Genomic DNA, 22577 nt, shown 5'->3' on the forward strand with positions numbered 1-22577 from the left:
TTTCCCCTACACTTTCTGCTGGAATTTCTTTTCTTTTTGCTTTTTAGGGCTGCACCTGCAGCATATGGAGGTTCCCAGGCTAATGGTTGAATCGGAGCTACAGCTGCCGGCCTACACCACAGCCACAGCAACATGGGATCCGAGCCGTGTCTGCAGCCTACATCACAGGTCAAGGCAATGCTGGATCCTTAACCCACTGAGGGAGGCTAGGGATTGAACCCACAGCCTAATGGTTCCTAGTCAGATTTGTTTCCACTGCCCCACAATGGGAACTCCTTGTTTAGAAATTTTATTTTTTGGAGTTCCCGTCATGGCTCAGTGGTTAACAAATCCGACTAGGAACTGTGAGGTTGAGGGTTCAATCCCTGCCCTTGCTCAATGGGTTAAGGATCCGGCATTGCCGTGAGCTGTGGTGTAGGTCTCAGACATGGCTCGGATCCCATGTTGCTGTGGCTCTGGTGTAGGCTGGTGGCTACAGCTCCGATGAGACCCCTAGCCTGGAAACCTCCATATGCCACGGGAGCGGCCCTAGAAAAGACCAAAAAAAAAAAAAGGAAAAGAAATTTTATTTTATTTTTTGCTTTTTAGGGCCACACCCATGGCATATGGATGTTCCCATTCTAGGGGTCTAATCAGAACTACAGCTGCTGGTCTACACCACAGCCACAGCCACGCCATATCTGAGCCATGTCTGCGACCTACACCACAGCTCATGGCAACACCAGATCCTTAACCCACTGAGTGAGGCCAGGTATCGAACCTGCAACCTCATGGTTCCTAGTCAGATTCATTTCCCCTGCGCCACGATGGGAACTCCCTAGAAATTTTATAATTGGAGATTTTACATTTAGGTCTATGACCCATTTAGTTAAATTTGTGTATAACATGGGTTGGGAGTGGAAGTTTGCTTTTTTGTACATAGATGTCAAATTGTTCCAATGTCTTTTGTTGAAAAGACCATCCTTTCCTCCCTGAATTGTCTTTATACCCTTGTTGAAAATCAGTTGTCCACATATGTGTGGGTCTGCTTCTGGGCTCTGTTTTGTCGCATTGATCTATTAGTTTATTTTTACACCAGTTCCACACTGTCTTAATTAATGTAGCTTTATAACAAGTCTTGAAATCAGGTAGTGTTCATATTCCAACTTGTCCTTCTTTTGACTGTTCCTAATTCCTTTACATTTCCTCATGAATTTTAGAATCTGGTAATCATTTATAAAAGAAGCATTAAGCTTCAGAGTCCTTTAAGAGTTTTGTTTCTGTTTTGTTTTTTTTTTTTCTTGTTTTTTATAGCCACACCTGTGGCTCATGGAAGTTCCCAGACTAGGGGTTGAATTGGAGCTGCAGCTGCAGGCCTACGCCACGGCCACAGCAACACCAGATCCAAGCTGCGTCTGTGACTCAATGCCCTAGCTTGCAGCAATGCCAGATCTTTAACCTGCTGAGTGAGGCCAAGGATTTGAACCTGCAAGCTCATGGACACTATGTCAGGTTCTTAACCCACTGAGCTACAACGGGAACTTCTCCTTTAGGAGTTTGTCATCTTGCATTTATGTCTTTAATCCATTTGGAGTTTATTTTTGAATATGATGTTAGAGAATGTTCTTATTTCATTCTTTTACATGTGGCTGTCCAGTTTTCCTAGTGTCACATAGTGAAGAAACTGTCTTTTCACCATTGTATATTCTTGCCTCTTTGTTATAGATTAGTTGGTGATAGATGCATGGGTTTATTTCTGGGCTTTCTTTGCTGTTCCATTGATCTGTTTCTGTTTTTGTGCCAGTATCATACTGTTTTGGTGACTGTAGCTTTGCAGTATAGTCTTAAGCCAGGGAGCCTGATTCCTTCTGCTTAGTTTTTCTTTCTCAAGATTGCTTTGGCTATTTAGAGTCTTTTGTGTATCCCTACAAAGTTAAAAAATTTTTTTTCTAGTTCTGTGAAAAATGCCACTGATATTTTTATTTTTTTGTCTTTTTGCCATTTCTTGGGCCACTCCCATGGCATATGAAGGTTCCCAGGCTAGGGGTCTAATCGGAGCTGTAGCTGCCAGCCTACACCAGAGCCAGAGCAATGTAGGATTTGAGCCGCGTCTGCGACCTACACCACAGCTCACGGCAATGCCGGATCGTTAACCCACTGAGCAAGGGCAGGGATCAAACCCGCAACCTCATGGTTCCTAGTCAGATTCGTTAACCACTGTGCCACGATGGGAACTCCATCCACTGATATTTTTATAGGGGTTTTCTTGAATCTGTAGATTGCCTTGGGTAGTATAGTCATTTTGACAACACTGATTCTTCCAACCCAAGAACATGGTAGATCTTTCCATCTGTTTGTGTCACTTTCAGTTTCTTTGAGCAGCATCTTACAGTTTCCAGAGTACAGGTGTTTTGCCTCCTTAGGTAGGTTTATTCCTAGATGTTTTATTTTTTTTGAATGTGATGGTGAATGTGATTGTTTTCTTAATGTCTCTTTCTTATCTTTCATTTTTAGTGTATAGAAATGTGAGAGATTTCTGTCTATTTTGTGTCTTGCCACTTTACCATATGCATTGATGAGCTGTATTAGTTTTCTGATAACATCTTAAGGATTTTCTATGTATGGTATCATCTGCAAACAGTGACAGTTTTACTTCTTTTCCAATTTGGTTTCCTTTTATTTCTTTTTCTTCTCTGATTGCCATAGCTAGGACTTCCGAAACTATGTTGAATAAAAATAGTGACATCCTTGTTTCTGATCTTAATGGAAATGCTTTCAGCCTTTCACCATTGAGAATGATGTTAGCTTTGGATTTGTCATGTATGGCCTTTATTATGTTGAGGTAGTTTCCCTCTATGCCCACTTTCTGCAGGGTTTTTATAATAAATGGGTGCTAAATTTTGTTATTTTCCCACATCTTTTGAGATGATCATATAGTTTGTATTCTTCAGTTTGTTAATGTGGTGTATCACACTGAGTGATTTGTGGAATATTGAAAAATTCTTGTGGAGTTCCCATCATGGCTCAGGAGTAACAAACTTGACTAGTACCCATGAGGATGCTGGTTTGATCCCTAGCCTTGCTCAGTGGGTTAAGGATCCAGTGTTGCCATGAGCTGTGGTACAGATCACAGATGTGACTTGGATCCTGTGTTGCTGTGGCTGTGGTGTAGGCCGGCAGCTTCAGCTCCGATTGGACCCTAGCCTGGAAACTTCCATATGCTGCAAGTACAGCCCTAAAAAAAAAAGCAAAAAAAAAAAAAAAAAGAAAAAGAGGAAGAAGAAAAATCCTTGCATCTCTGGGATAAACCCCACTTGGTCATGATGCATCATCCTTTTATTATATTGTTGGATTTCGTTTGCTAGTGGTTTTTTTGTTTTGTTTTGTTTTGCTTTTCAGGGCTGCACTTGTGGTGTATGGAGGTTCCCAGGCTAGGCATCCAATTGGAGCTACAGCTGCTGGCCTACACCACAGCTACAGCAGTGCTGGTTCTGAGCCGCGTTTGTGACCCACACCTCAGCTCAGGGCAACGCCGGACTCCCAACCCACTGAGCAAAGCCAGGGATCGAACCTGCAACCTCATGGTTCCTAATCAGATTTGTTTCTGCTGCACCACAATGGGAATGTTTGCTAGTGTTTTGTTGAGGATTTTTGTATCTATATTCATCAGTGATATTGGCCTTTAATTTTTCTTTTTCTTTTTTTTTTTGTGGTATCTTTGTCTGGTTTTGGTGTCAGGGTGATGGTGGACTCATAGGATGAGTTTGGGAGTGTTCCTTCCTTTACAACCTTTTCGAAGAGTTTCAGAAGGATAGGTGTTAACTCTTCTCTAAACGTTTGATAGAATTTGCCTGTGAAACCATCTGTTCCTGGACTTTTGTATTTTGAAAGTTTTAAAATCATAGTTCGAACTTCAGTAACTTGGGATTGGTCTGTTCGTAGTTTTTATTTCTTCCTTGGTCAGTGTTTGTTTATTTCTTCTAAGAAGTCCATTTTATTGGCATCTATTTTCTTGTAGTTTCTTATGATCCTTTGTATGTGTGTGGTATCAGTTGTAACTTCTTTTTTCATTTCTAATTGTATTGATTGGAGCCCTCTCCCCCCCACCTCCTTTATCTGGTGAGTCTGGCTAAGGGTTTATCAATTTTGTTGATCTTTTCAAAGAACCAGCTTTTAGTTTTGTTGATCTTTTCCATTGTTTTCTTTGTCTCAATTTCATTCATTTCTGCTCCAATCTTTCTGATTTTTTTTTCCTTCTACTAACTTTGGGTTTGATTTGTTCTTCTTTCTCTAGTTGCTTCAGGTGTAAAATTAGGTTGTTTGAGATTTTTCTTGTTTCCTGAGCTAGGCCGTATTACTATACACTTCCCTCTTAGAACTGCTTTTGCAGTGTTCCATAGGTTTTGGATGCTTGTGTGTCCTTTTTCTTTTGTCTCTAGGTGTTGTGATGTTTCTTCTTTGATTTCTTCCTGATCCATTGGTTGTTTAATAGCACATCGCTTAATCCCCACATGCTTCTGCCTTTTGCAGTTTCTTCTTTTAGTTGATTTCTGATCTCATAGCATTGTGGTTGGAAAAGATGCTTAATATGATTTCCATTTTCTTAAATGTACCAAAGCTTGATTTGCGGCCCAGAATGTGGTCTGTCCTTGAGAAAGTTCCATGTGCATCTGAGAAGAATGTATATTCTGCTGCTTTCAGATGGAATGTTCTATAGATATCAACTAAGTCCATCTGGTCTAATGCGTCATTTAAGGCCTGTGTTTCCTTATTGATTTCTGTCTAGACGATCTGTCCGTTGCTGTAAGTGGGGTAGTAAAGTCCTGCGTTTTTGTTGACTTCTTTTATGGCTGTTAGCCGTTGCCTTGTATTTTAAGGTGCTCCTATGTTGGGTGCATATATATTTTACAACTGTTATATCTTCTTCTTGGATGGATCCTTTGGTCATTATATAGTGTCCTTCTTTGTCTCCTGTAGCCTTCTTTACTTTTTTTTTTGTCTTTTTGTCTTTTCGAGGGCCACTCCCGAGGCATACAGAGGTTCCCAGGCTAGAGGTCCAATCAGAGCTGTCGCCACCAGCCTACACCACAGCCACAGCAACGCGGAATCCAAGCCACGTCTGCAACCTACACCATAGCTCACGGCAACGCCGGATCGTTAACCGCTGAGCAAGGGCAGGGACCGAACCCGCAACCTCATGGTTCCTAGTTGGATTCGTTAACCACTGCGCCACGACGGGAACTCCACCTTCTTTACTTTAATACCTATTTTAATGTCTATTGCTACTCTGGCTTTCTTGTAATATCCATTTTCCTGGAATAGCTTTTTCTCTCCGCTCATTTTTAATCTGTACATGCCCCTAGATGTGAAGTGGGTCTCTTGTAGATGGCATATACACAGGTCTTGGTTTTGTATCCATTCAGCCAGGCTATGTCTTTTGGTCATGCATTTATTAAATTTGCCTATACGGTGATTATTGATATGTCTGTTTTTATTGCCATTTTGTTAATTCTTTGGGTTTGCTTTTGTTGATGTCTTTCCTTCCTCTTTGTTCTCTTCTCTTGTGGTTTGATGACTATCTTTAGTGTTGTGGTGGGGTTTCTTTTTCTTATTTGTGTGTGTACTCTATTATAGGTTTTGGTATAGCCGTCTCTCTGTATACAAGATTAAGTTGCTGGTCTCCTAATTTCAAATGCCTCTCCAGTATGCTGCAGGCATCCTCTCCTCTCCTCCCATCTGTTGGTTTTAATATCATATTTGTGTGTGGATGATTTCCTACCTTTCTTTATTTTTGCCTTTACCAGTGAGCCTTCTCATGTGTAATTTTCTTGGTCCTAGTTGTGGCCTTTTCTGCCTAGAGTAGTTCCTTTAGCGTTTGTCATAAAGCTGGTTTGGTGGTGCTGAACCCTTTTAGTTTTTGCTTGTCTGTAAAGCTTTTTATTTCTCTGTCAAATCTGAATGAGAGCCTTGCTGGGTAGAGTATTCTTGGTTTTAAGTTTTTCCCTATCATCACTTTAAGTATATCGTGCCACTCCCTTCTGGCCTGTTAAGTTTCTGCTGAAAAATCAGCCGATAACCTTATGGGGGGGGGCTCCCTTGTATAATATGTGTTGCTTTTCCTTAATTGCTTTTTGCATTTTCTCTGTCTTTAATTTTGGTCAGTTTGATGAATATGGTGTCTCGGGATGTTCTTTCTTGGGTTAATCCTCTATGGGACCCAGTGTGGTTCCTGGACTTGAATTAATTCGTGTTTCCTTTCTCATGTTAGGGAAGTTTTTGGCTATTAAATCTCCTCACATATTTTCTCAGGCCCTTTTCCTCTCTCTTCCTTTTGGGGCATCCATAATGTGAATGTTGGTGCTTTTAATGTTGTCCCAGGGGTCTCTCCGACTGTCCTCATTTCTTTTCATTCTTTTTTCTTAATTCTGTTCTGCTTCATTGAGTTCCACCAGTCAGTTTTCCATCTCACTTACTCATTCCTCTGCCTCATGCCATCTGCTATGGACTCCTTCTAGGGTATTTTTCATTTCTGTTATTATATTGTTGATCTGTTTCTTCTTTAAATGTTTTATTTCTTTATTAAACATTTCTTGTTCTTTGCCTCCATTTTTTCCCCCCCTGAGATCTTGGGTCATCTTTACTGTCATTGCTCTACAGTGTTTTTCATGGAGGTTGCCTGTCTCCACTTCACTTAGTTGTTGTCCTGGGGTTTTGTCTTGTTCCTTTGTCTGGAGCGTCTTTCTCTGCCCTTTCATTTTGTCTAGCTTTTTGTGTTTGTGGTCTCCTTTCTGTTGGCTGCAGGGTTGTAGCCCTTCTTTCTGCCAGTGTCTGCCCCCGGTGGGTGAAATTGATCCAGGGGCTTGCGTAGACTTACTGATGGGAGAGACGAGCGCCTGCCCACTGGTCGGGGAGCTGAGTCCTCTCCCTCTGGTGTCAGGGCCATGTTGAGGGGTGGGGCTAGATGTGACTTTAGGTAGCCTAAATGTTGATGGGTGGGTCTGTTTTCCCACCCCATTTGGCCTGGAGCTTCTCAGTACTGGTGCCTGCAGGCTGTTGGGTAGAGCCATATTTTTCCAAAATGGCAGCCGCCAGGGGACCACACACTGGTGGTTATTCCCTGGGACCTCTGCCTCCAGTGTCCGGCCCCCACAGTGAGCTGCAGCCGATTGCTTCCTCACCAGGAGACCCTCCATGATCCGCAGTTAGGTCTGGCCCAAATTCTTAGGGAGTCTCTGCTTTGCTCTGGTACGCAGTACACATGACACTTTGTGTACACCTGCCAAGAGTGGAGTCTCTTTCCCCCTCAGTCCTGTGGAGCTCCTGTGCTCAAGCCCCACTGGCCTTCAATGACAAATGCTCCGGGGGCTCCTCTTCCCAGGGCCAGACCCCCAGGTCTGGGGGACCTGACATGGGGTTCAGAACTCTCATCCCTGTGAGAAAGCCTCTGTGATAGGGTTACTTTCCAGTTTGTGTGTCACCCGCACAGCAGGTGTGGGGTTTGCTTGTATTGTGAATGTGCCCTCCTGTCATCTCGATGTGTCTTTGTTGTAGTTTTGTTTGTTGTAATTTTGGTGTTTTCACGAGAAGGGATGAGCTCGAGTCCTTCTACTCTGCCGTCTTATCTCATTCGGCTCAGAAAGCTTGTTTTTCAGATGGACTCAACCAGGTGTGAGCCACCCTCCAGGCTGCTTCATCGGTCCATGCTTCCTCCTGTTGTCTTAGGATGAGAACTTTAGTTCAGCCTCTGGACCACATGGGGAAAATACTTTCTCCCTTTTCTTTGCCACACAGGGCATGGGATACATAACGCGAGTTCAGCCAAGCGGATACTCTGCCTCGAGTGTGACTCTTGAGCAAGTAGCATGGAGTTGCAGGGTAAGATGAGAAGTCACTCACAGCACGGCAGTGCACCCAGCAAGAATCCAGCAGTGGTGGCGCAGTCATCAAGCGGTGACTGTGCCAGTGACAGTGTTCGACAGTTTCATCACCAGAACCACTGGTTTTGGTGGTTCCTTTGAATTTTACCCATCAAGGCCCCCCAGCTTCCCTCCTTGTCTCGGGGCGCTCTGGTATCTCTTCCATCAATGCCATTCCCACTTCTCTGGTGAGGAAGTTTATCCAGGTCTGTCAGGTAAATCCATGGGTCGTCTCTGGAGAAGACCTTCTTTCTTCCGTTGTGCCATGTGCATGGCACTTGAGACCAGAATTCCTAGAGCAAGGTGGGCACATCGGACACCGCAGCTGGCAGGCTGCCCGTGGAAGCCTTTTGTATCCTGAAAGTTTATCATGAATATTGATGAGCTGTCGTGGTTTTCTGGTGGTGCCTTTTGAATTTTCTGCGCATAGTATGTCATCTGGAAACTGTGACAATTTTACTTCTTTTCCAGTTTGCTTTTGTTTCCTTTTCTTCCGTGATTGCTGCGGCTGGCCTTCCAACTCTGTGTTGAACAAAAGTAGCGAGAGTGGGCATCCTTGTCCTGTTCCTGATCTTAGAGGAAGGCTTTCAGCCTTTCCCTGTTGAATATAATGTTCGCTGTGGGTTTGTCATATATGGCCTTTATTATGTTGAGGTATGTTCCTTCTGTGCTCACTTTCTGGAGCACTTTTATCATAAATGCATGTTGAATTGTGTCAAAACCTTTTTCTACATCTATTGAGCTGATCATATGACTCTATTCTTCAGTGTGTTAATGTGGTGTATCACATTGATTTGTGGATACTGAAAAATTCTTGCATTCCTGGGGTAAGTCTCCACTTGGTCATGGTGTATGGTCCTTTTATTGTATTAGGGGATTTGGTTTGCTAATATTTTGTAGAGGATTTTTGCATGCATATTCATACTGGTCTCTAACTTTCTTTTTTTGTGATATCTTTGGTTTTGGTATCCGGTGAGGCTGCCTCGTAGAAAGATTTTGGAAGCTTTCCTTTCTCTGCAATTTTTTGGAAGAGTTTGAGAAGAATAAGTGTTAGCTCTTCTCTAAAAGTTGGGTAGAATTAACCTGTGAAGCTGTCTGGCCCTGGACTTTTTGCAGGGAGTTTTTAAATGAATGATTCAGTTTCATTACTGGTAGTAATTGGTCTGTTCATATGTTTTATTTCTTCCTGGTTCAGTCTTGAAAGATTGTACATGTCTAGGAGTTTGTTCATTTCTTCTAGGTTGTCCCTTCCATTGGCCCATACTTGTTTGTAGTAGTCTCTTATAATCTTTTTTTTTTTTTTTTTTTTTTTTTTTTGTCTTTTTCTAGGGCTGCACCTGTGGCATATGGAGTTTCCCAGGCTAGGGGTCTAATCAGAGCTACAACTGCCTGCCTACGCCAGAGCTACAACAATGCAAGATCTGAGCTGCGTCTGCGACCTACACCACAGCTCATAGCAATGCCGGATCCTTAACCCACTGAGCGAGGCCGGGGATCGAACCCACAACCTCATGGTTCCTAGTTGTATTTGTTAACCACTGAGCCACGATGGGAACTCCTCTTATAATCTTTTATATTTCTGTGATGTTGGTTGCAACTTCTCTTTTCTCATTTCTGATTATATTGAATTGAGTCCTCTCTTCTTGATGAATCTGGCTAAAGGTTTATCAATTTTGTTGATTTTTTTCAAAGAATCAACTCTTAGTTTCATTGATTTTTTTTTTTTCAGTCTCTATTTATTTCCTCTGTGACTTTATGATTTCTTTCCTTTTAGTAACTTTGGGTTTTGTTTGTGCTTCTTTTTTTAGTTCCTTGAGGTGTAAAGGAACAACCTTTAGGTTATTTGAGATTTTTCTTGTTTTCTGAGGTAAGCTTCTGTTGCTATAAACTTCCCTCTTAGAGCTACTTTTGCTGCATCCCATAGATGTAAAAAAATTTTTTTATTAACGTATAGTTGATTTACAATGTTCTGTCAGTTTCTGATGTACAGCAAAGTGTCCCTGTCATTCATATTCCTAGAGATTTTGGATTGCTGTGTTTTTGTTTTCATTTGTCTCTGGATATTTTAAAATTTCCTCTTTGATTTCTTCAGTGATCCATTGATTGTTTAGTAGCATCCTGTTTAGCCTCTATGTGCTAGTATTTTTGCAGTTTTTTTTTCTTGTCGTTGATTTCTAGTTTCACAGAGTATGTGGTTGGAAAAGGTAATTATTATGATTTTGATTTTCCTAAATTTACAAAGCCTTTTTTTTGTGTGTGCGGTTTAACATGTGATCTTTCCTGGAGAATGTGCCTTGTGCACTCAAAAAGAATGTGTTGGAATCATACAGGATTTGTCTTTTTGTGAATGGCTTATTTCATTTAGAATAAGGTCTTCCATGTTCATCTTTGTAAGTGTGCTGGAATTTCCTTTTTAATAACGCTGAACAATAGTCCATTTAAATGATAAGCCACATTTGGTTTATCCATTCATTTGTCAGTGGACACTGGGGTTGCTTCCACCTTTGGGCTATTTTGAATAATTACGCTATGCACAAGAGTGTATAAATACCTCTTTAAGACCCTGCTTTCCTTTATTTTGGGTATATTCCCAGAGTGGAATTGCTGGGTCACATAGTCATTTTATGTTTAATTTTTTTTTGAAGGAACCGTCTTAGAGTTTTCCATGGTGGCAGCACCATTTTATGTTCCCACCAATGATGGCGCAAAGATCCCAGTTTCTCCAAATCTTCATCAATACCTGCCATTTTTATGAGTATCCATCCTAATGGGTATGAAATGATGTTTCATTTGATTTTGATTTCCTTTTTCCTAATGATGGATGATGTTGAGCATCTTTTTATGTGTTTATTGGCCATTAATATACTTTCTTGGGAGGAATGTCTGTTCAAGTTGTTTGGCCACTTTTTTTTTTTTTTTTTTTTTTTTTGTCTTCTGTCTTTTTAGGGCTGCACCCGCAGCATATGGAGGTTCCCAGGCTAGGGGTCCAATCGGAGCTGTGGCCACCGGTCTACACCACAGCCATGGCAACGTGGGATCTGGACCACGTCTGTGACCTACACCACCGTTCACGGCAATGCCGGATCCCCGGCCACTAAGCGAGGCCAGGGATCAAACCTGCAACCTCATGGTTCCCAGTCAGATTCGTTAACCACTGAGCCACGACGAGAACTCCTGTTGGGCCACTTTTTAATTGGGTTGTTTTTGTCGAGTTGCAGGAATTCCTAATATATTCTGTCAGCATTTGTTTTATTTGGGATCTGTGATGTTTGTGTATGTTTGTAATCATCATATTCTTGGTGAACTGACCTTTTTATCATTGTAAAGTCGTTTGCTCTCTCTTAGAGGAGTCTTTTTAAAATTTGAAGTCTATTTTGGGAGTCCTTGTAGTGCAGCAGGTTAACTCTCCGGCGTGGTCACTGCTGTGGGGTGGGTTTGACTCCTGGTTTAGGAACTTCCACATGCCACAGGCATGACCAAAAAACAATAAATAAAATAAAGTCTATTCTGTATATTAGTATAGCTACTCCTGTTCTCTTATGCTTACTATTTGCACAGAATAACTTTTTCCATCCTTTCACTCTTAAGTCTCTTATATACTTAGTTAATGCTTAGCTGTGCCTGGGACCCTCCATAGGGGTGCAGCCCTAAAAAGACAAAAAAAAAAAAAGAGTCTCTCGTAGACAGCATCTAGTTGGATTCTCTCTTATCATCCGGTCTGCCAATCTTTGTCTTACTGGGGGAATGGAATCCGTTTGCATTTGATTACCGACAGGGACTTCCTAGTGCTGTTTTACTTGCTTTCTGAGTATCTTCTACCTTCTTCATCCCTCCCGTCCGTATTGCCTGCCTTCATGTTTAGATGATTTTTGTAGCCGTGATGCATTTTGATTTCCCTCTCATTTTCCTTTGCTTAGTCTTTGTATATTTTCTTTACAGGTTACATGGCGCCTATACTTAACATTCTCATGTTGTAACATTGTATTTAAACTGATAACTGCTTTGCTCACATACAGAAATTCCTCTTTACAGCGTCCCCTTTATTAGTGCTGTCTCCAATCACGGCATTACATGTCGTGTACCCACTGATACACTTTGGAATTATTTTTTATGCTTTTGTCTTTTAAATCCTAGGAAAGAATGAAAAGTGGAGTGAAGATCCAAAATGACAAGAATGCAGGTTTTTACTTGTCCGTCTAGGTACCTTTACCAGAGCACTTCATTTTTCACAGCACTTTGAGTGAATTGTCTGGCAGCCTTTCATTTCAACGTGTAGGAGTCCCTTGCACATGTCTCGCGGGGCAGGTCTGGTGGCGATGAACTCTTTCAGCGTTTGCTTCTCTAGGAATGTCTTCCTTTCTTCCTCATTTCTTGAAGGTCACTTTATTGTATATAGAATTTTTGGTTGGCAGTTTTTTCCTTTCACCGTTTTTTCCATCCCCCCGCCCCAGCTTTACTGAGGTCTAATCAACTGTATGTGTTGAAGGCATATTTGATGGACATACACATTGCAAAAGAATAACCATCATCAAGATATACTCATAACTGGAAGCTGGTACCCTTGGACCAATAGCTCCCCATTCCACCCCCTGCCCTGTCCCCGATAGTTCCGCTCTGCTCTCTGTTTCTCTGAGTGTGGCCTTTTTTGAGGTCACATCTAAGTGACACCGTCGACAGTACCTGTCTTTCTCTGTCTACGGATTTCACTTAACCTAATGTTCTCGTTTCATCCACGCTGTCACAAATGACAACATCCTTCTTTTATAGGAGTGAATAATATTCCTGTGTTTGTGTCACATTTTCTTTATCTATTCTTTTTTTTTTTTTTGTCTTTTTAGGGCACACTTGAGGCATATGGAAGTTCTAGGCTAGGGGTCGAATTGGAGCTACAGCTGCCAGCTTATGCCACAGCCACAGCAATGCAGAATCCGAGCCACGTCTGTGACCTACACCATAGCTCACAGCAACACCAGATCCTTAACCCACTGAGCGAGGCTAGGGATTGAACCCACAACCTCATGGTTCCTAGTTGGATTCGTTTCCACCGCGTCACAATGGGAACTCCAGGATTGTTTTCTTAATTTCTCTTTCTGATAGTTCATTATTGGTGTATAGATATGCAATATATTTTTGTATATTAATTTTGTGTCATGCAGTGTTACCAAATTTGTTTATTAGTACTGACAGTTTTTGGGTGGAGCCTTCAGGGTTTTGCTATGTAATACCATGTCATACCCAGATAGTGACAGTTGTGCTTTTTCCTTTCCTGTCTGATGACTTTTCTTTCTTCTTCTGATTGCTCTGTCTAGAACTTCCGATGGTATGTTGCAAAAAAATGCTGAGAGTGGGCATCCTTGTCTTGTTCCTCAGTCTTAAAGGAAAAGCTTTCACCTTTACTTTCTTTTTGAGTCAATTTTTGGTAGTTTGTGTCTTACTAGGAATTTTCTTTTTTTTTTTTTCTTTTTAGGGTTTCACCTGCAGCATGTGGAAGTTCCCAGGCTAGGGGTCAAAAGGGGTCAAATGGGAGCTGTAGCTGTTGGCCTACACCACAGCCACAGCAACTCGGGATCCAAGCCACGCCTGCAACCTACACCATGGCTCAGGGCCACACCGGATCCCCGACCCACTGAGTGAGGCCAGGGATTGAACCCGCATCCTTACGGATACTAGTCAGATTCGTTTCTGCTGCACCACAACAGGAACTCCAGAATTCATCTGTTTTATCTACAAATGAAAATTAAATTATCTTTAAGTAATGTATTGGCATGCAGTTGTTCATGGTATTCCTGTGTAATTCTTTTTATTTTTAAGCTTATCATTTTTTAAACAGGAACTATTTCCAACTTAGCGAAAGGAATGAGGGAGAATAAAGAATCGACTGACAGAAAACAAATGTTAATATTTTGCTAGATGGCTATAGACTTCCTAAAGAATAAAATATAGAAGAAATTAAATAAAACCGTCAATATTAGTTGAAGCCTGTTTTACACCCTCTGCAGTCTCATTCCTCTTCTTTCCAGAAGTATCTTGAATCTTGGTATTTATGTGCATCCTTACCTCCCCATATTTTTGTATTTTATATATTAAAACGTCAACAGCTTCATTGATTTAAAATATTCCTTGAATTATGTAGGCTTCCTTCTGGACTTTGCTTCCCCTCAGCATTTTATTTTGAGATTCTTTTAGCGTGATGCATTAGATTTTACTCATGTATGTCAATTGCTGTGTTTAAATGTTCACAAAACGATGTTGTTTTCAGTGTTTGCTTTGTAGACGATGCTTTTATGGTCATCTTTGCACATGACTGCTTGTGTGTTTCTCAAGGATGTGTATCCAAGAAACTGAGTTGCTGGGTCATGGAGTTTATTCCTTCACTTCACTAGATCTCGTAAGACTGTTTTATGGCTCCTGGGGTTGGGGATGTGCTCACGTGGCTGCAGAAGTCCGGGTCCAGGTAGGCAGTGCTTCATGAGTCCCTGGGCACGGCCTCCTCAGTGGGGTTCTCTTCAGATGCCCCAGTCTTGTGACCCGGGTTCTGGTTGGAGTTAACCCAGTAAAAGCTGTGCTGTGGGTGCTGTTCACCATCCTAGCTCCGTAGCTACCCTGTCCATTGTGCGAAATGGAGGGGACTCGAGAGACACCCCGTTGGGGTGAACTTTACGATGGACATGAAGTCAGTCTGCCATGATCAGTTGATTCTGTCACGTATCTGAACAAAGATGGTTTATTGTATGTGGCGTCTATAGAAACAAACGGTCTGGGTGCTGGGCTGTCAGAAGCTTGGACTCAAATCCACACTCTACTGTCTTTGTTATTTTGGGCAAGACGTTTCCCTTCTCAGTCCTTAGATGCACATGTATAAAATGGGGACAGTAAGAGTTCCTAGGAGTTCCCGTTGGGACTCAGTGGGTGAAGAATTCCTAGCTTAGGAGTGCCCGCTGTGGCACAATGGGATCGGCAGCGGCTTGGGAACGCTGGGCCACAGCTTCGATCCCTGGCCTGGCGCAGTGGATCTGGCGTTGCTGTGCTGTGGCTCAGATCTTTGTGGCTGTGACTCGGATCTGATCCCTGGCCCAGGAGCGTCACGTGCCACAGGGTGGCCAAAAAAACCCAAAACACCTAGTTCCTAGCGTATACACTTGCCGGTGGTGTGTAGCACCATTTCATACGTTTGCTGCTCTTTCTGTTAAGTGTCCCCAGCTGCGTTCCTGGGCCTTGGCGCTGTGGACCAGGGCCGTGGGGAGAAGGGTGAGCACTATCCACTTGGACCACCTTCTCTGGGTTTCCCGGTTGCAGCTTCCACGTCTCTCATGCACGTGATGTCTCGGTCAGCTTTCCAAGTGGCTTAACAGACATAATTTCAATCAAGACTCTAAGACTACGTGTTCCAGCAGCTCTGCAGACCTTTTCTCGAGCTTAGAGATGTATTGGGACAAAACCCCTGTAACCCCTCACTCTTCGGAGAACTTCACGTCGGGCAGCGGTTTGCCATTCTGCTTGCTGTGACTTGGGCTCCGTCCAGCCGCGGGTGAGAAAACAGCAGAGTCTCTGATGGGAAACGCTTAACTGTCAGCCTAAATGAAAGCCTCATGTCACCATTGATCAGACTTCAGCTTTGGACAGGACAGCGCCTTGCATCTGCATCCTTTGGGCGTTGGATGCTCCAGGTACACTGGGGTTACTGCCCGTGGGCCATCCTCGTATATCACTGGCCATAGCCTTGAGGGACATTCAAATAGTTGGTGAGCGGCCTTAGTTTTGGTCTAATTATACACGGTGGGTTGAATTTTAATAACTTGTGATAAAATTAGCAGGAAAGATAGCCGGATGTCAAGATGAGGTTTCTTTCTGGGAGTTACCATCCATCAGAGAGGGCAGCTAAGCGCCTTAAGGGAGGGTGAAGGCACAGTCGTTAGGTGACGTGGGAAAGCATTGAGGATTATGTGACACGTAAAATTGGTGGTGACAGGCAGTTGACATCTGGCCTGAAGTCCGTCTTCCTTGGACTCTGGACTCGCTGGTGTGTGGGTGTGAGTGCGTTTCCGGTAGCTCTGGTATCGCCTGGATTCTAGAGCAAGGGTGGCGCGGAGGATTCTGAAGACGCTGAATGAGGGCTGTGCCTGCCCCCTAAAGGGCTTTCGCAGGCCTCTCGAACCCCGAGAAACTAGAATGGGCTGCAGAAGATTCTTAGCCCTTTGCGGTCTGGGATCCCTCCGTGCTCTGCTGTCTGCTCTTGCAGACGTGCTTTCTCTGTTTCTCTGGACCAGACCGGCCGGCAGCCCAACTCTGGCCTCCAGCCCTGGGCCCGGCCCCGAGCAGGGCCTCAGCCCGTCTCTGTTGATGCTGACCCCACGCAGGTGGCTTCCTCTGCAGCGCCCTTCTCGTGCCCTCACACCTCTGCCCCTGAGCCTGCCCCACGCCCCCAGCTCCGTCCCTTGCTCGCTCCTCGGAAGGTCTGGGGCACTTTTGCTCTTCCCTCTGACCTGCTTTTCTCCCCCTGAGGGCAGGATCTGGGCTGGTGACGTGTGATGTTACAGATGTTTTAGTCCCTTGGACGCATCATCTGCTTGTCTGTTGCGGCTGCTCTTGGTCCCTAAACGTAAGGGAGAGTAAACATTTTGTGTATTTAGGTAACTGGCAATCTTTCGTTCCTCCCCGAGGGTGACATGATGGCCACTTTCATAATTAGATATTGATATGAAAGTTACAGCTGTCATTCCGATTTGTTCATTACCATTGCATCTCACCCAAGCAAAGGGAACCAGAGTGCAGTTCTCAAAACGCACTGGTAACCGCGGGCGTCTGGGTTGAGTGTCAAACGCCAGCTTACTGCATGAGTACTGAATTCTAAAGACTATTCTGCTTCGTCTATAAAAACACCTCCTACGAACAGTTGCTTTTGAAGCTTGGTCTCTCAGGAAGGTTGGTGGTGGCTTGTTCATCCCTGTCACAGGAGAGACTGATGCCTGCGTGTGGGCTCCAGCCCAGCCTAACTCTAACCCTAACCCTGACCACCTCTCCCCTGGGGGGTTTCCTGATGATTTGGGGAGAATGACCATGTGTTGGTGTACCTGTCATGTTCAAGTTCAGCTAATACCTGTTTCTAGTCTCAATCCCATGGTCCTGGCCTTAGGGGAGGGGCTTCAGCAGATGAATGAGCCCCTGGATGTGCTGTCTGTCTGCTGTGAGGCTTGATCTGGAGGTTGGTGTCACCACAGGGTCCCCCCCGCCCCCCAAGGTCTACAAAGACGCTTCTGAATAGTCGTAGTACATCAAAATGTTTTTTATTTGAGACACAAAAATGCAAAATTGCTGAGATATCAAACATTTCCCAATCAGCTACAATACAGCCACTATGTACAAAAGATCCGATGATAAATGTGCACACATATAAAAATACAGTATGCGTTACTTATGTACAGTACATGTGCAAAATGTATGGCATTCAAACATGATATGGAATTGATTTCAGGGGTGCAAACAGCAAATACAAAGGCATCATGGTTTTTCTTTTAAAAAACAACATAAAGGCAATACATGAATGGACCCCCGACTGCCATAATTTTTTGTTATTAAACTAGTGCTTTAAGAAGCAGGGCTCTGTGGATTGGTATCTTTCTCCTTTTTTTCATAGAGTGAGATGCTAAGACATAATGTGACAATGAAAATAAGAAGAGAAACACCTATCACGTTGCAGTTCTGTTGCAAGCAAGAAAACTAATTTGTACGTAGAAAAGAAAAAAAAAACTTTATTTCTGCTAACTGTGTACTATTCTTAACCCAACAAAACAAATCTATACTATTTTACATGAAAACAAGAGAGAAATATCTACATCTCTGTGAAAATTATAACCTTAAGTGGATAATACCTTTTTGGGACTGATTTTTGAGATCTCATTCGTCTCAAATTTTACATAAAAAGTGCCTGCTTTTGGCAAATACTTGGCAATGCCTTTGGTTCCTTTAAAGCAAGTTTGTATTACTATTACTCGAGGTTAAGTATTTTTTGGTAGCAACTAAACCCTTTCCTAAGTGCTTCTTCCTCCTTCCCAATGAGCAAATTTCCTTACGGCGCAATGCGGAGAGGTAACCTTTCCCGTCTCGGTGATTCCGGGAACTTGGTGAAAGCTTGTCTTGGTGGTTGGCACAAAGCTCTGCGAAACACGATCGCCACTAACATGCTGAGTCCAGACAGCACCTTGCAGATCTGAGACTGCCGTCCTGTTGTCACAGAGTCATGACATTTTCCCATGGGAGTCCCAGAGCAACGTGTTCTCGTGGAGGGGAAGAGCTCGTTTGTAAACATGTGCAGCTTTTTAACGACAGGCCTCAGAGGTTTCCGGTGGAAACCCTTTGCAATGATGCAGTTCCTCAAATACTGCAAGAAAGGGGGAGGCCTGAACCAGGAACAAGAACGACTGCAACTTAATTGCTATTTTCCAGTTTTGACTGAAACCACTTAATGGATGAGCTGCAACGCAGTCAGGATGCTCTCCAGACACACCTCCCTGCACTTGTGAGCTGAGTTCCATGACAGCCCTGGCCTTCCAGTTAGTGTTCTTTGATAGTGTGGGCTGATATTGTGGCCTCCGGGCAGTGGACACTTGGGTCTCCTGCTCTGGTGCCAGGATCAGGATGGATGTTTGCAGTGATGGACAGTAACACGCGGAGGGTTACCTGTGAGCCTGGACCCCGGGCCCGGGTGGCAATGCGGGTGGCCGCTGATAGCCATTGTCTCGGTGCAGGAGCGTGTGAGGGTGGGAGCAGTCTGTGGGCAGTAAAGGGGCTGTTGCTGCGCTTGTGGAGACAGCTGTTGTGTCAGCTGTGGTGGCTGGTTTCAGCCTGGGAATCCTGAAAGTTGCGTGGCCTGGAATGATCCGGGGGTGGGTGGGGGAACTGATCAGCTTTGGTGACACAATGGGTAACACGCTCCTGATCCCTCATCACGGCTCATGATGGCGCCTCTGCAGGTGGCCGCTTGGGGGCGACACCAGGCTGCCTTTGCCTCGGTTCTGAAACTGCACTCAATGGAACCCAGAAGCGTGCAGTTTGTGAAAAGGAAATCTGAATAGCTCTTTAGTGCTATAAAAATATTCATAGAAAATACAAGTCGTATCTGAGCCAGAAGTTCCGTGAACTCAGACTACATCTCTGTACACACACGTGGCAAATGCTATACAGTAGGTTGCACATTTCAGGAAATACACTAGAACTGAACCATCACCCTGTCCTAAGGGTTTCCTAGTATCTGCTTTGCTGAAATGTACAAGACGACCACACAGCCCCGGACTCCCAAGACGCTGCAGAAGCTGCGGTGTGACTCTCTCCTCCCATCCCTGACGACAGGACCCGATGCCCGTACACACTACAAAGGTAGGCTCGATGCTACTGTGTTTCAGGAATATTTAGGAAATAAGACTGGACGTGAGATCATCATTTAGGAGTTAGCTTGTTTCTTGGCGGTGTGATATCCTCAAGACGATACACAACGGGACCACTTCTAACCACACGCCTGCCCACTGGGACGCCCGCCTCAGTCCTGACCTGTGTGGAAGGGCTTTGGAGCTCAGACAAAAGCCAGTCCTTTTTATCGCATGCTCACCTTTCCCGTGGCACTTACCGTCGTGCACACTGAGTTGGGGTGGAGGGGGTGTGATCACAGACGCTGCTCCCCTCTGGTCACGTCCCATGCTGCACACGGTCCCTGGCCTCACCCGAAGCAGGAAGAGCCGCTGAGACCCTGGAGGGCGGCACTGATGTCACAGGTGCCCAGCGCACTGTGCAGGGTTCAGGAGGGCCGGCGGAAGCTACGAGTGGCCTTTTCAAGGAAATGCTGCTGCGGGAAGGTTTGAACCCCTACGTGCAGAGGGCACCTGAGCAACTCATCATCCAAAGAGAGAATGAGGGCGCAGGAGTGGGCGCTCCCTGTGCTGCAGCCCCACGAGGCCTGTTTCTACCATCGCTCTCAGAAGCAGCAGAGGGAGCCGAGGCTGGACTGTGGTCTGTGCCCGCAGCCGGGATGATGGGATGGTGCTATTCACCAAGGGACCCCTGCCAGCCGTTCAGCTGCCCCCTTCTGTCCCGCGATGTTTGCTGCTCCTTTAATAAGCCTTCAACTTCGGTCGCAAGGAAGCTGGTGCTCAGAGTCTAAATATGGACCAGAGAAGCCACAGAGGAAACGCCAGGGCCCAGACCGCCCTTCCCCAGGAAACAGCCCCGGCCCGGGAGCCAGGCTCTCGGAAAGGAACGGGCACCCTGGTTCACAGGACTGGCTCCCAGGGGCTGGATTGGCTCCCAGGGGCTGGACGGGCCATCGCTACACGATGCTGGGTACATGCGCCAGCCCACACTGCAGGCCCGGCTCGGCCTTCAACCCTCCAGCAGCACCGGCCGGTCCGCCGGCACCAGTGCTCTGGGCAACCGAACGTGGGGAGGAGGGCCTTTGCCCACGTGGGGTGAAGTTGACAAACAGAAAGAAAACGTGAAGGAAGATGGGTTCTCAGGCAAAACGCGAACCCAGAGGGGACTGCGGCTCCTCGCCAGTGCGGGCTCAGGCCGCCTCCTGCTTTGCCTGCGGGCACGTCAGCCCTTCCTGACCAGAGAAGGAAGCTGCCGGCAGCATCTGCACCCGGGGCCGGGGAGGGCACGCGCGTGGGCCCGGAGAAACAGCTCCACACGCGGGGGTGCATTTCAGGATGGTTTTTTTTTTCTTTTTTTTTCTCCCCCTCCGTTATTTACACTTTGTCATACACTTAAAAGACTAGGCCGAAATAGTCTTGGAAATCCTGCGGTAGTTGGCATTTTAGAAAATTCTGAAACTACTCAACAAATATAACATTTTTCTACATAAAAAACTACTAATAAAACCTCCAGTTTTTCAATCGTCAGCTTGATTACAGAGTGAGAGCGCAGGTGTGACATCCAGTTACGAGCCTGTCGAACGGCAACCAGGGCTGAGAGACGGCGCCGAGGCCAGCCAGCGCAGGGCTCTGCTGGCCAGCCTGGCAGCCCTGGCTGCCCGCGACCGCCCCGGGCGTGTCGGGGCGCGACGACAGACCTTCCCGCTGCCCCCTCTGTGCCGCTCACCAGCTCAGGAGGGCAGGTGATGCGAAAGCCTCCTCTTGGTTCTTTGAGATGGCTCTGGTTACCTGAACGTCAGTCGGCAATTCCTTAAATACGGAAACGCGTGTGGCTCAAGTACTCTAGAAATATTCGAGTTATTAAAAGAAGTAGGACCACGGGGTGCCCAGTCCCTTAGGCCAACACAGGCTGTACAAATCGCAAGGTCAGGGGTGCACACAACTGTCTAATATACACAGTAAGTTCAACCTAAGCAACCCAGGGGGTTGTGCTCGTAGGCGTTTCAGTGTTACTAATACACCTGGACTTTTTACAGTGGATTGTTTACGACAGTAGTTTGTAGACACTGTCTGGTTGCGGTGGAAGGTCTTCCACTGAAATTTAAATTTGGAAATCTAAAAGAAGATTCCAGAAATCACAGAATAAACTACAACACGGAAAACAATTACACTGGTGTCTGAATGGAACCACAAGTCTTCAGCAGGACGCTGTCACTGGCCTGGCGGGTGCTGCCCCCGCCTCTGACCCCGCGGGGGCTCGGGCTGGGCTCCGGCCATTTCTGGGCCATGCCGTGGGCAGGGACCGCTCCCCTCCCTCCTCTGCCGGGTGGAGCTGCCCGCCCCGTCTTGGGGCGCACGGCCCCCAGGAGGCTCCAGTGTCGTGCGTCACCAGAGAGCCCCTGGGCCACCGCCCTGCGCACGGCGCTCTTCTTCATGGTTTATCTAAAGGTACCTCTCGTTCTTTACTCAAGTCTGGAGCAACAGAGGAGCCCTCGTGTGACTTCGCAGCAGGCCCTGTGCTCTATGCAACTGCAGACACGCACTGCGGGACGCAATGAAACGTCTGCACACGTGCTTTCCAGACCCCGACCGTCCAGCCGTTCTTTCTGTGACAACATATTATAACTGCAGGGATGCAACCGCGGAACTGTCTCTGAAAACGGACCTTTTCGAATCACCTTCCCCTGCTTCAGCGTCAGGAACTCCGAGACGAGACCTCGGCGACCTTAGTCCCACGGCAGCGGTAGGTCCTGCGGGTCCAGGAAGTCGGCAGAGAACATGCTGGGAGCGGCGGCGCTGAGCGGCGTGAGTGCTGCCGACGTGCCGGGCATGGTGATGTCCAGCCACTCCATGTTGTCCAGGTTCGAGTCCGAAAGGTCCAGCGACAGACAGGGAGCGCTGGCGGCAAACTGGGCCTCGGCCGTCTCCATGGGCGAGTGCGAGGGGTCCAGCACGGCCGCGTGGCTCAGCAGGTCGTTCTGGAGATCCTCGATCAGCGAGAAGGGCTCTCTGTCCTCGCTGCTGCTCTGCAGCGGAGCGATTTCATTAGCTGAAGGTAAAGTTCCATCCAAGAAAGCTTCTAGTTGGTTCTCCAGGCTGGCAGATAAACTGCCCATAGGTTCTAAGGATATGGGTGGTGCCATCTGGACCTGGGGGGGCGGCCGGGACACCACTGTGCTGACGGGCATGGTGGTGATGCTGGCTGTCACTGGTCGCATTTTGGAAATAGGAGAAGGTTCTTCTTTTATAGGGAGGGAAATCTCTGTGCAAAATAATTGAAGTAATTAGTAAGCAATGATTTACTTCTATTTAAAAATTTTTT

The 22577-nt window shown here is 45.7% G+C and overlaps 1 protein-coding gene and 1 long non-coding RNA gene across 49 annotated transcripts in view; one reads left to right on the forward strand and one right to left on the reverse strand.

Annotated features, from left to right (window-relative positions):
• Window positions 1-22577, forward strand: part of LOC110259929 (uncharacterized) — a 54979-nt gene that overhangs the window by 13555 nt on the left and 18847 nt on the right. The window contains exon 3 of one of the 4 annotated variants that reach the window (XR_014840792.1): window positions 15087-17490. The exons of 2 other annotated variants lie outside the window; for them this stretch is intronic. This is a non-coding gene — a long non-coding RNA (uncharacterized LOC110259929). Of the gene's footprint in view, window positions 1-15086; window positions 17491-22577 lie in introns of those variants that run through there. One more of the 4 variants, XR_014840793.1, reaches the window with a different exon arrangement.
• The window catches only part of MRTFB (myocardin related transcription factor B), a 296254-nt gene continuing 290840 nt past the window's right edge, over window positions 17164-22577 (reverse strand). For 44 of the 45 annotated variants that reach the window (XM_085017536.1, XM_021086582.2, XM_085017544.1 and 41 more), the window contains one exon: window positions 17164-22517. In XM_085017536.1, the coding sequence (XP_084873662.1) occupies window positions 21982-22517 (536 nt within the window). In that variant the 3' untranslated portion in view covers window positions 17164-21981. The remainder of the gene's footprint in view (window positions 22518-22577) is intronic. The other variant, XR_014840748.1, reaches the window with a different exon arrangement.

The sequence above is a fragment of the Sus scrofa genome, chromosome 3 (assembly GCF_054392235.1).
Source record: "Sus scrofa isolate SSC_HxYL_T2T_F1_AM1 chromosome 3, Sscrofa_HxYL_maternal_Yorkshire_Landrace_v2.0, whole genome shotgun sequence".
Taxonomy (NCBI): domain Eukaryota; kingdom Metazoa; phylum Chordata; class Mammalia; order Artiodactyla; family Suidae; genus Sus; species Sus scrofa.